Raw genomic sequence first — 13,034 nt, forward strand, 5'->3', positions numbered from 1 at the left:
AATTATTATTTTTCTACCGAAGCTAGAGGGTTAGTGTCCTGTATGTTGTAAACGTGTCCCAGTTCCAACACATCTGATTCAGATGGTTGATGCATCTCACCAGGGTGTTTCAGAACCTGATAATGGACTTTTCCTTTAAGTACGGTGTGTTCCGACGAGCAAATGTCTAAAAATGTAGGACACTAGACCTGCAGGACCAGAGTTGTCCACTCCTGATAACTGCACATGGCCGGTTATGCTGCAGGATGCAGCTTTAAACTTCTGCTGTTTGAGAATCCTTTATGGCAACTTTTTATTTTTATTTTTTTTAACTTGCTGCAGTGTACTGGTGAACATGTTTTACACCTTACCTATATCAGCTGCTAACTGAAGAGTTTCATTTTTTTATATATATATCCTTCTGTCCTCTTAAAAACATTTCTGAGGTCAGCATGACACATGAAAGGCTGAGATTTTTGATGTTTTCACACACAAACTTTGATCTTCCTGTGACTGCAGATCTTTGGAGGATTACCAGAGACTTTATCTAACACAAAAACAGGAAGGGAAAAAACTCTTCTTTGGCAGTGTTTGATCTGTTTTTATTCCAAACTGTAATCTGTAGGCCTTAATTATGATTTTTGATGTTGCATCACTGTGAGAGTCTGTCAAAAACCGATACAGCAGAAGGATTGCGATGCTACAATTATGTAGTCTGGGCTAAAACTGACCAAAAACACTGAAACTGTTAATAGCCTTGTTTTTAATGCTTCACAGCTTGTGTGTAATTTCTGTCATCCTTTTGTTTCTTGAGCCTTTACTGTCAAAAATGGCATAAGCTGTCATGAGAATGCGAAACAAGTTCTGAATTAAACTTTTTTTCACGAGTCAGTGGAATAGCCAGGGCACTCGAGGCTGCACACATAATCAAATAGTTGTATAAAAAGGATGTTTAATTAATCAAGCTAGCAATGTTTCGCTCTTTAAATTGCTGTCGCTGATGGCAAGATTATAGTGCGCTCAGAATGTACAAAAAAAAATAATCAACTTCCTCAATATTTTCTCTCCAGGGAAACGGTGACAGGATAAACTGAAAGGACCCTGTTGGGAGAGAAGTTGTTGTAGTCCGATGAAAACAAAATCTCGAGCAATATGTTTGGCTCAGAAAAACTGCGCATCATTGAAGGAACACAACAAACCATGGTATTGGCAGCGTCATGCTCTGAGGACGCAGAATCATCTGAGGTTGTTGTGAAACCCTAAAACTGCGAAAATGCAACATAACTTTGAACAAAGTTGTGTTCAAATATAAGAAGAATTACCTTTTAAGAGTAAACTTTAAGGCATGACATGATGATTCAGATTTTGACTTCTTAAACAGATTTGGTTATCTTTAAAGCTAAGGAATATTTTTCCTCTGTAACCTTTCCTGGAGAGTTATCTGCAAGAAATAATGATTCTCCCTCTGCAACATTTAATTCTTCCATTATTACACCTGCTTCATCTTTTGATAAATCACATTGTCTGTTAGATAAAGAGTGGGTGTAATTCCTAATCTTCGCGAGTAGTCAGTCGCCCTGAGAAACGTGCGAGTTGAAACGACCGCGATCTTAAAAGGCCATCATCGTGCTTGAGAGCCAGAAAACTGCTAAAAATAAAATAGAAGTAAATCATAAAAGGTCTTTCCATTGTCCATATTCACGTCAACAGTAGTGAGGAACAGACTGCAACGGAGACGCACACACCTTGACCAGAACCGAGCCAGACTTTAACTGGCTGGAGTGAGACTTTGAGTGAGAAGCGGCTTTAGTAATCACACTCCTCAGTTTTTAGGAGTTTTCAGTATTGCTGGATTCTCCTCTTGCTCTTGCTCTTTCTCCCATGTTGATTTTTCCTGTTAAGTTTTCCGTTATTAAACCTGTCGTTGCACACTCCATCATGCGCCTCCCAATGTCCTGCTGTCGTTTGAGCACTCGTCAACAAACCTCAGACGTGACACTTTTCGTCCCGAGCAATCATTCGTCATCGCACAGACTTTAAATCCCTGCTTTTCAATCTCTGGGCAGGCTGCCGGTCTGTTGGGCCTTCAAGCAACGGCTTCTTTTGAGCTCATGTTCTTCACCGCATAAATCATTAAATAAATCCTCACTTTTATGGACTCAAATTCAAGCTGGACACTTTATGGCTAGTTTTTCTCGGGGTGGAAGCTGTGATACGCATCGAGGTCCAAGTTCTGTGTTCCAGACGTAGCATCATCGCCGGCCAGCATCTTTTTGTAACCTTGTGGTAATAGTTTATATATGATGTTTCTAGACATCAGACAGTGAAATAAAACTGAACTTACCTATCATGAGTTCTGAACACTTGAGGAGAACTGTAAAAATGATACGTGCCCTTTACATAGATCACTAAATTTTGCGTCTTAGACAGCTAAAGATTCAATGTTCTGAGAAAATTATACTGACTGCATATGAGCGAGACTGACTTTAAACTGAGGTGTTTAACTGGTCTCATTGTCAGAAAAATGAAGAAACACCAGGTATTTTTAATTTGTAACAAATACGTAGCGTGTAAATTCATTCCCATGATATAAAGATTTCCAGTCTTGCTCTAAAAGCAGCTTTTTAGTGTTTCATTTATGACATGCCTCCCAGCATATACAAAAGGTTGAATAAAATTTTATTTTTGAAACACAACAAAAAAAAAAATACACGTTCTTTGTTTTACACAAACACTTTTAACCTTGATAATTCAAAAAAGTTATGAACTGACTGGATTATGGTGTATGGCAAAAAAAGTGTTCATATCTCTCAAACTTTTCAAATGTTGTTAAGTCATAATCATAAACCTGAATATATGTTATTGGGATTGTACAAAATACAATGCAATTACTTCTAAAATGTAGTTATAAAACCGACAAGTGTCGTATATTATAAAAAATTAAATACCAACAAAATACATTGACGTTTGTAGATGTAACATGACAAATGTGAAGATGATCAAGTGTGAATCCATTTTATAGTAACTCATTGGCTTATACAGTATCCAGCATAGTATTCATTGGTAATTTTAAGACATATTATCTTTTTAAAATGCAACAATTTGTCCACTGAATGACCGGAAAGTTAAAAATAACCCAAAAATATTTGCGAAAACTACCCAAGTTGTTCCTTTCTATTTTCCTAACATTTAAGATTGTCGTCAACTACTGACATACCCAAAAAAAAAAAAAAGAAAATGAGGTATTGAAGTCAATAAATACCCAAAACATGGTATACGTATATAAAAAGTAGGTATGAATGTATCAAAGTATGCAATGCTCTGAAGAGACTAGAAAAACTAACAAAAAAAATGCAGTCAAACTCAATTAAAGCTGGGATTCCAAACACCAGAGGCTGCAGCTGTCGGGAGGCGGGACTTTTGCAGGAGGCGGAGCGACAAAACCAGGAAGCCAACACAGACTCCGCCCAGTATGGCCACACCCGAGATCAGAGCGATGGTCAAAGCGTTTAATGGCCGGGAGGAGTTGCCAATTGCTGGTGGATGGAAAATTTAAGAAAAAAAAAGAAATCATTTGATGATGCGTCAATACTATTTTTTTTAATGACTTATTTAAATTTAAAAGTAATTGTCCGAGCTGATAAAATATTCTTACCAAGTTGAGAGTTGTTGACAGGTGTTTCATCTGCAGAAAGGAAATGTAGGCAAACATTAAAATCTCTTTATATCATTTTAAAAGTGACCTATTATGCTTCCTTGAACAGGTTAGACTAGAACTATGGGCTATACTAAACATGTTCATTACCATTTTTGCACAAAATCATTTTTAGATAGTGAGATTTCAGTCTGCTCACTGCTGCCTGTTTCGACCTTCTTTCAGAATATGTTGTTTTTAGAGCCTCTGTCACTTTAAATCCAAATTGGCTGCTGCTGGCTACGCCCACTTAACTCAACGTTTACACTTGCTCTCGAAAATGGCTTAAAGTAGATGAATAACTGTACCACTCTACATCTTTGAAAAGCAGAAGTGGAGCCTCCTGCACAACCAACACGAATGCAGCAAGTGGGTTTCCGGATGGTACTTCAACAACAAAACACTTGTCTTTTCCAGCAGCCATTGTACATCACATATAGTGGTAAAACTAACTGACCAAATGTGCTGGAGTTCAGCTTGGGTTGCTAGGTAACGGGGCTGGCATAAGCTGGGGCTGCTAAGTAATGGCGCTTTGTAACTCAAGAATCAGGAGGTCTTTGAAATGGCACATTTTCCAAACACTAAAAAAAACTTGTCCAAAAAATGTGTTTTTTATTTTAAGTGGTTGGGCTATTTTTAGAAGCAATTGAAACCCAAGTAGAAGTAGAAAAATCAGCAAAATGTGAATTTTCCATAATAGGTGCCCCTTAAGTGCTTTTGTTTCTTTGGGTCAAAATACTTATAGAAATATCTTATTTTTCATCTTTGGACTCTTTGGATCAGCCTACTTGTAAAAAAAAAACTAACAAAACGGATCAGTTCATTGTTCATACCACTCCTTGTGATGATTGGACCGGCCGTGATAACGGCGCTCCCAGACGCCACTGGCCGGGAATCAAGGCTCTGCTCTCCATCCCTCCTGCGCCGTCGCCCACAAATCTGTCAATCACAACTGTCGCATTTCAGTCCTCGCCAAGATCAGACGACGCTCACGCACACTCGCAGATTTATTTTGTCTGTTTTATGTTTTTTGCCACCCGTACCGGGATGAGCATGATGCAGTCATCCGCCCTGCAAAGCTTGGTGACACAGTGCAGAAACACGGTGGACATCTTCTGGTGTCTGTGCTTCACGAATCGGAAGACCTCGAAGGAGAAACGCCCCATCTGACTCTTCCCGTTCTCGAAAACGGTCGTCTGTGGATCTTTGGAGCATCTGCATACATGCGCCGCACACACACACACACACCCCCCCACAAGCACACGCACGCATGCATATTTAAACATGCAGGCACTAAAAACAAATGACAGACTGGATGTCTGGGCGTGCGCTTAAGCTGTCACAGGGTTGGAAGCATTCATGAGGATAAGCCTAGCAGAGAGCATGAAAAGGTAATGACTCTCTTTTGTGGGTTTATCAAGTCATCATCTTGAATGGGGGAAAAAAAGCAAGATTACCCGAAGAAAAGGTCATAGCGGAGTTCATCATTAGGATTCCCTGAGGGGGTGGTGTAACAGTAGTCCATCAAGATATTCCATCTGCAAGGGGGGACAACACTGTGAGATGGGATAGAGATCTAACTGCACATGGGAAAGCACTGGTTGGGCTTTCTTTGCCGCAGACTGGCGCCTTCACGTCCAATAATAACATAATGGCCTAATGAAAGTAGCCTAAGAACAGAAAAAATGACTACATCTGGAAAAAGTGAGGGGAAAAAAATGATGCTGGGAAAAAATGTGTCAAGAATCAAAAATATCATCAGTGAAGCCTTGGAGTAAAGATGCCATGCTAACAAAGGGCGAAATGAGATGTATTTCTTCAAAATATGAAGATCTATGAAGCTGAAATGAGAAAAATAATGAAGTGCTCTGTACCGTTTGTCTAAGTTGGTAGCTTTTACAGCAGCAAACACTCTGGTTTTCAGAGCAAGGCCGGTCATTGGGATCGACAGGGGCTGACTGTACGTAGAGTCCTGCAGGAGAAGGGAAAAGTGGCATCAAACGAACAAAACTAACTTTCTGCTGTGTCAAATATTGGAAATCTGATTCGACATATAGTGTGTCTCAAAAGTGTACACACCCCTGTTAAATTTTTGACAAATAATTTCCTAACTTTTGTCTTCCTTTACTGTAACGTGCCATGATTCACATGGAGATAATAAAGTATTAAAATAAAGCAGTAAGATTAAATAAAGTAAGTAGATCAGAAAATGTTGTGCAGCGTAGCACATATACCAAGTTGAAAATAGACATTGATAACTTTAGAAAATATTCGACTACATTTTTCCAAAACTGATGAAAAACCAAGACGAGGCTGTCAGCAGGCGGACAGCACGGCTGAAATTGCATCAGAAAGTACTTATGTCTGGGATTATTACAACACAGAAGCGTTTTCTTTCCCAGAAAACATGCATGCTTGACTAAAATCTACCGAAACCTTGTAGGAGTAGATCCTATGATCAGATGAAGGCACAGTTGAACTCTGGGGAACAATACCAAATGGTACATTTGGCTTAGAAAGAGCACCTCACATCAATAAAATAACTTCACGACCACGTGAAACATGGTAGTGGCAGTATCATGCTCTGTGGCTACATTTCTTCAGAAAGAAGAAATGTGATCATTTCTCCTTTTGATTCATGTCGTTTTGGATGAAATTGTAAATGGCTCCATTCTGAGTCAGTTTTTACCTTATAAAATGCATTGGAAGGTTTTTTGAGGGTTTCTCCTGACTGATACCTTTATTCAGTGACATTGTTCATAACTTAGCAACCGCTCTGCAAACACTGACTTTTGCTAAACGATGGAAATGTCTGGAAAATTCTGCCGAGGCAGCTGAATTTTCAATATAATCAATAGCAAGAAGACTCGATGATGAAATTAAATCAAAAGGTACTTCAACGTTTTTTGTGTTTTTTTTTCTTTTCTTTTTTTTTTTTTGCTATTTTATATTTTTTCTTCTTTTGTTTGCTTGTAATTTACAGTACAGCTGACAATATGTCACAATATACATGGGAAATGTTTTAAAATCATTTATAGGAGTTATATATTTATTGGTGCTCTTGGTAAAGATTTCACCAAAAACATTTCCAAAACAAATCTTTTATTGCTCTAGCATAATTTCACTCTGATATTTTTAGAAAAATTTGACCTTCAAGTTGAGTTTATAAAGTGGTTTAAAAAAAAATCGTGCTAATGAGTAACTATTTCTATAAAATTACTTGTGCAATACTCATTGGAACCCCTAATTGTTCCTATGATGTATTTTCAAAGGTTAAGCAAAGTTTAGTTAACGCTTAATTAGTAATCTGTCACTTTCAATTTTGTTTGGCTATAAATATGATGTGCCTCAAAAACCCATTTTTCTAAGCCTCTTTTCAAAATGGGAAAGACAGGAAACAGTAGAAGTGTTGATTTTTGTGTGTGTCAGAAAATGAACTTCAAGAAAGCAGATACTCATTGAATCAGAGCTATCAGTATAACTGGATTGTTTTGCTATGATATGCATCTATGTGTTTGATAAACTGGATAAAGTTGGCCTGGATATTTTCCCGAACTATTCTACACATATAGTCAGTAAAAGGTTTTAAATAACTGGACCCAAGACTATGAAAACTCAGTCAAACTCGAGCAATGAGGAAGTATTTTCTGCCCTACCATCACAAATGTAAATGTGTGGCGTTAGCTAAACACTAGCGGGAATTTAAACTGGCCAGGCGGGCTTTTGTGATGAGACCAACACTGAGTTTTTCAGCAACAAACATTCCATGTGAGTCTGGCAAAAAAACACAGGATGGTCACTATTAAGAATGGTGGAGGATCTGTGATGCTGTGGGCTTCTTTCTTTCAACAAAATATTATCTAAAGTGGCTTATATTTACAAGCCAAGAGTCAGCTTTAATATTTCAACAGAGAGAAACAAATTAGTCCATGTTCATGGTTTATCTGGCTACAAACACGCTCATTTCGAACAACTGTAGCATTTTCTCGTAGAAGATGAGAATCCGCAGCGCTAATTTTTCAGTTTCGCTCCTAGTCAATAAATATACTTGCAGCCCTTTTGTGGAGTATTCACATTGACAAAGTGAAAATAGACTCAGTTCTTTTTGCTTTTTTTTTTTATACTGTGACTTCCTTTCTCTCCTTGTTTTGATTTTTCACCAGAATTGTTGAAAATAATTCTATCTTTTAACATCCATTTCATGAGAAAGAGGCCTTAATGTCTACTTTTCTTAGAATGATTACAGAGGAATGAAAACATCGTTCGAACATTTTTGATAAACTTCCACTGAATGAATGCTTTCTGGAGGGTCATTTAATTAAGCTGTGTACTCACATTGTACAGGATCATACTGAGCGTGCTAACAAATGTGCCGTTGCTGTCCTTCACTGACACGGCGGCAGACGAGCTGTGGAAAAAAAATAAACGATTCATTATTGACCGTGTTTCAGTGATGTTGGATTTGTTTACTTGTATCTGAATGAATATGTGAGCCTTTTTACAAAAGAGATGATTCAAAACTCCATGGACAAAAATACACCAATATGAAAGCTTCAGAAATTCAGTTTAAAAAAATAAAAGGCCAGGCGATCTTATAGACATTAAAAAGAGGCAGTATTGTGTGTTTGTCAGCTACATAGTGCTATTTTATAGCACAATCAAGTAATTATGTCACTTTCAGTTGTTATAAAAATATACTGCATTTATCAAACATGACATAAAAGAACCGGAAAAGGGTAGAGTGCCTTCTCCGGGTCAGTGGGGGTGTCCTGCCCCAAGTGGAGGAGTTCAAGTATCTCGGGATCTTGTTCACGAATGAGGGAAGAAGGGAGCGAGAGATCGACAGGCGGATTGGCGCAGCGTCTGCCGTCAAGCAGGTGCTGTACCGGTCCGTCGTGGTGAAGAGAGAGCTGCGCCAAAAAGCGAAGCTCTCGATTTACCGGTCGATCTACATTCCCACCCTCATCTATGGTCATGAGCTTTGGGTCATGACCAAAAGAACGAGATCGCAGATACAAACGGCCGAAATGGGTTTTCTCCGTAGGGTGGCTGGGCTCTCCCTTAGAGATAGTGGGAGAAGCTCAGTCATCCGGGAGGGACTCAGAGTAGAGCCGCTGCTCCGTCACATCAAGAGGAGCCAGTTGAGGTGGCTCGGGCATCTGGTCAGGATGCCTCCTGGACGCCTCCCTGGTGAGGTGTTCTGGGTACGTCCCACCGGGAGGAGGCCCCGGGGAAGACCCAGGACACGCTGGAGGGACTATGTCTCTCTGCTGGCCTGGGAACGCCTCGGGATTCCCCCGGAAGAGCTGGAAGAAGTGGCCGGGGAGAGGGAAGTCTGGGCCTCCCTTCTGAAGCTGCTACCCCCGCGACCCGATCCCGGATAAGCGGAAGATAGATGGATGGATGGATGGATGGATGGATGGATGGATGGATGGATGGATGGATGGATGGATGGATGGATGGATGGGCATAAAAGAAATCTGACTTCACAATTTAACACCTTGAAATCGGGCCTCTGTCTCTTTAAGAAGCTCCTGCTCTTTCCGACACATCAGCATTCCTCTATTAAGTATTTACAAACATTTGTTGGGGTTCTGGACTGAGAAATAGTTCCTATAATGAACTCATCAGCTGATGTGTACTTCCACCAGGTGTTTGCTAACTGCTGCAGCTAGTTTGAAGGAGCTGAGCGTGGAAGGCGGCGCTCGTTTTACAAACTCGAATGGTTACCTCGGGAGATTCAAGGATTGCTCAGACATGCAGTAAAGAAAGCAGCACTCCAAGAATGTTTTTGATGAGGTGGCCAGATGTTTGCTAATTGCTGCAGCTATTGATGGAGCAGAGCGTGGAAGGCGCCCTAGGCGTTTTACAAACTCGAATGGATTCAAGAATTTCTCAAACATGCATGAAAGAATCAAAGCAACATTCCAGGTGTGTTTTTGATGAGGGAATAACACTATAATGATGTAAAACAGACAAGAAAGTTGCTTTTACATAACACTGCCCCTTTAAGGGAAAGTAACTTACGACGCCAGCTGTGAGTTATTGACCAGGTACTCTAACGGGTAGCTGCAGCTGAACTTGTACTGCAAACCAGGCAGGTAGCTGATTATAGTCGGCGGGTCGGGGGTGTCGATGTATCCTGAGATATTCCCAATTTGCACCAGAGACATGTTCCCGTAGGCGTTGACCCCGTGAGCTGTGCTGACCTGCACAAACAGGGGGAACATCTCACAGAACAATGAAATCGGTTGTTGATTCAATAAAAGGGACGCTTTTTTTTTTTCCCCCCCCCGTCGTCCCTCACCACCAGGCTGTTGCCGCAGGCCTCCAGAGTGCTGAGGCTGATGCTGAACAGGACGGCGGTGGGGAACGTGTTGTTGTTGACAAAGCCGCGGCACTGAGCGTCGCCGTGCTGGCCGTTCAGGGCCAGGTCTGCGGCTGTGTAGCCCGAGTAGAGCACGGGACAGAAATTGATCTTCAGGGTGATGGTTTGGACCCCGCAGTAAATGCTGATGTCTCGCTCGGCTGGAGGGGCGGAGGAGAGACAGACAGACAGACAGACGGGGGTAAAGCTCGTACCAGAGTGAGTCACTTTACATCGGCAGCAACATTTTGTTTTTAAAGTTGTGCGGTAAGTGGCTTGTCAAAGTAAATCACATCTGTCTTATTTGCTGCTTAATTTTTTTATGTATATATATGACGTTTTTATCCTTTTTCTTTGTTTTGGTGGAATTCATGAAGTACTTCAAGTAAGGGAAGAGTGAAGCAGAATACAAATCAAGGCTTTTGTTTACGGTAAAAAGCAAAATAAAATGTAGTCAATTTGGGATTTTTTTGTGTGTGTGTGCGTGAAACAAACAGTTGATATTTTTTGTTAAATAAAGCCATTAAATAAAAATAGATTTCAATTAGACTGAGCTGAAAAATAAAACTCCCACCCAGATAAGATATAGAGAAAAATTTGAACAATATTTTAAAAATGGCAAAATAATTAAATATGTAATTGTAACAAAAATTATTCTTTCTTTTCAAGAAAAAATATTTCTACAGGTTTTACATGTACAGTGTGACAATCCCCATCAAGATGGGATATTTCAAAGTCTTCATTATACTACAGCAATAAAATAAATACACTTTGGGGTATAAAAAGTACCATCAGCTATTAAAATACATACTTTTGCTTTAATTGTGTTTGTAGCTGTGCAAAAATATAACACAAATGTGATGCGAATGCAAATATTCCAGATTTATTCATCCTCAAAGATATAGTTGTTGTCTAATGATGTTTTTTTTTTGTTTTTTTTTTTTAACTGTGAGGATAAATCTTGCCCTGCAGAAAGCTAACGTCTTCTCTGGAAACACAGTGGAAGGAATACTAAACATTTCACTAAGAACACCCGAGGAGGGCATAGCTTAATTTGGCTTGTGCTGATTTTAGTCGCATCAATGCAGAATAACAGACAAAATATGGCCTTAAAAAAACAGTGTTGTGAGTTTTGTTTTTGTTTTTCTCACCAGGAAACCTGCTGTGGTAGTTGGCGTCACAGTTGTATCCGTTAAACTGCGTGGAAACCGAGATGGCGTTCCCAATTAACAGGAGGAGGAAGCAGGTCTGTGCCATTCTGGCGCCTGACAGAGGTTTGCCCGGGATCATCGTCAGGTGGGGGGTTCAACGCTGGATCAACCACATTCCTCAGTTACATGTCAAAAAAAAAAAACCAACAACAACACACAAAAAACAGCACCTACGTCGAAATTAGAGGTGGCAAAAACAATGCTTCATTCCACTTATCTGCTGCACACTCTGACCTCGACCAGAGGAGTTCAGCCTTCTGTCTTCAGGTCCCCTAATCCTTCTTCTCTGCCTCCTCTTTTTGACCCCTTCACCCAATGCCTTTTAAACTGAGGTCACCCCCTCTTTCCGACTCATTTCATCCCACTTCCCTCCTCCATCCCACCTCCCTTATGTGTTTTTCCCCTCACCTGTTTACCTGTCTCCAGTCTTTTTCCAAGGTAATTGGCCGGAACCGTCGTCTTCCTGCGGATTTGTGACAAGAGAGCAACCTCCAAACCGGGGGGACACCACGGTTTGCGGTGGGCACCCAGGAAGCCAAACTGAACCCCCGACGTCAGCCTTACGCTGTATCTCTCTTGTGCACGCAGAGATGAGAAAGATAGTCTGACAAAAAGCCGGTGCGGCGCGGAACATGGGAAACTCCATCGGATCTGAATGGACGGGACAAATCTTTTCACGGCACCAAGAAACCTGAGCGTGCTCGGTGGGTTCCCACTCATCTCTCTTCAGTCTGATCTCCATCTGTCAGGTCAAACAAATGGTGGGCCTCAGCAGGGGGCAGGTGTCGCCCGGGAATTCAGCTTTCATCAGCTACTGCGGCGGCTCACATTCGCGCGAGCACAAAAGTCAGATCACGGTCCGATGCAGAACTGTGTGTGAGTAATTGTGATGCGCAAGGCATCACTTAAAGTAGGAGCATTCAGCTGTTCATACAGCTATGGCAGACGTTTTCTTTTTCTAAATCGCTACCAGGAAAACAGGCCTTACCTTCACTCTTCCTACAGATCTTCAAAGAAAGAAATGATTTGATTAGTCTGTTGAAGTTTCAGTTTGTTGAAAAGTCGATGAGGGTTTTTCCTTTAACTTTGCTCTTTATTCTAAAGCCCAAACTCAGTAGGGTCGGAATCTGTCAAACGCAAGTTCTGAGTCTCCCACAAATGACCGATTAGATTTCGGTTTGGATGTTTACTGTACTGTTCTAGCTCATGAATATGATCGAAACCATTTCATTGCATTTCTCTATCTGTATATTTAGCACCAGTGTCCTGGAAGATGAACCTCTGACCTTGTCTGGAGTCTTTTTTCTTTTTTTTTCCTAGTTTCACTCTGCGTTTATGCTGCGTTCCAGTTACCTCGGAAGTCGCAACTCAAAGTTGGGTTTGACGTCAGACCCGAAGTAGGAGCATAGTCTGACAAAAAGCCGGTGCAGCGCGGAACATGGGAAACTCCATCGGATCTGAATGGACGGGAAGTAACAGCGTTCTAGTTAAAAAGTCTGAATTTCAACATGGCAACACCCATAAACATTGTTTGCAATGATTTACAAACATTGTTTTAAGCTTTACTTTCCATAAGCAAACACCACTTTTCATTTGTTCAGTTTATATTTGCAGGTGCTACATGTAATAATGATGATTTTAGACACACTTTTACATGTGCATCTTGTAAAGCAAGCATGTTTCCATCACATCTTACAACTGTTGACTTGAGGAGCGGCCATATTAGAACACAAAATCGGAGTTGCGCCTAGTTTCCCAGTAGGAAATCTGACTTTGGAGGGCG

At 40.6% G+C, this 13,034-nt stretch overlaps 1 protein-coding gene across 2 annotated transcripts; it reads right to left on the reverse strand.

The window, feature by feature from the left end:
• Nucleotides 1-2,597: 2,597 nt before the first annotated feature.
• Nucleotides 2,598-12,642, reverse strand: zpld1b (zona pellucida-like domain containing 1b). Of its 2 annotated transcripts, XM_032590379.1 has the most exons (11): nt 11,660-12,642; nt 11,192-11,351; nt 9,981-10,201; nt 9,701-9,882; nt 8,009-8,081; nt 5,548-5,645; nt 5,131-5,211; nt 4,717-4,888; nt 4,507-4,612; nt 3,635-3,664; nt 2,598-3,515 (listed from the first exon to the last, which is right to left on the reverse strand). In XM_032590379.1, exons 2-11 carry the CDS (start codon nt 11,328-11,330, stop codon nt 3,343-3,345), a joined length of 1,275 nt encoding a protein of 424 aa, XP_032446270.1. In that variant the 5' UTR covers nt 11,331-11,351; nt 11,660-12,642; the 3' UTR covers nt 2,598-3,342. The 2 variants fall into 2 exon arrangements, with proteins under 2 accessions (XP_032446270.1, XP_032446271.1); XM_032590380.1 differs by having other exon boundaries at nt 11,192-12,642.
• Between the last annotated feature and the right edge of the window lie 392 nt (nt 12,643-13,034).

Source organism: Xiphophorus hellerii, chromosome 18 (genome assembly GCF_003331165.1).
Source record: "Xiphophorus hellerii strain 12219 chromosome 18, Xiphophorus_hellerii-4.1, whole genome shotgun sequence".
Taxonomy (NCBI): Eukaryota; Metazoa; Chordata; class Actinopteri; order Cyprinodontiformes; family Poeciliidae; genus Xiphophorus; species Xiphophorus hellerii.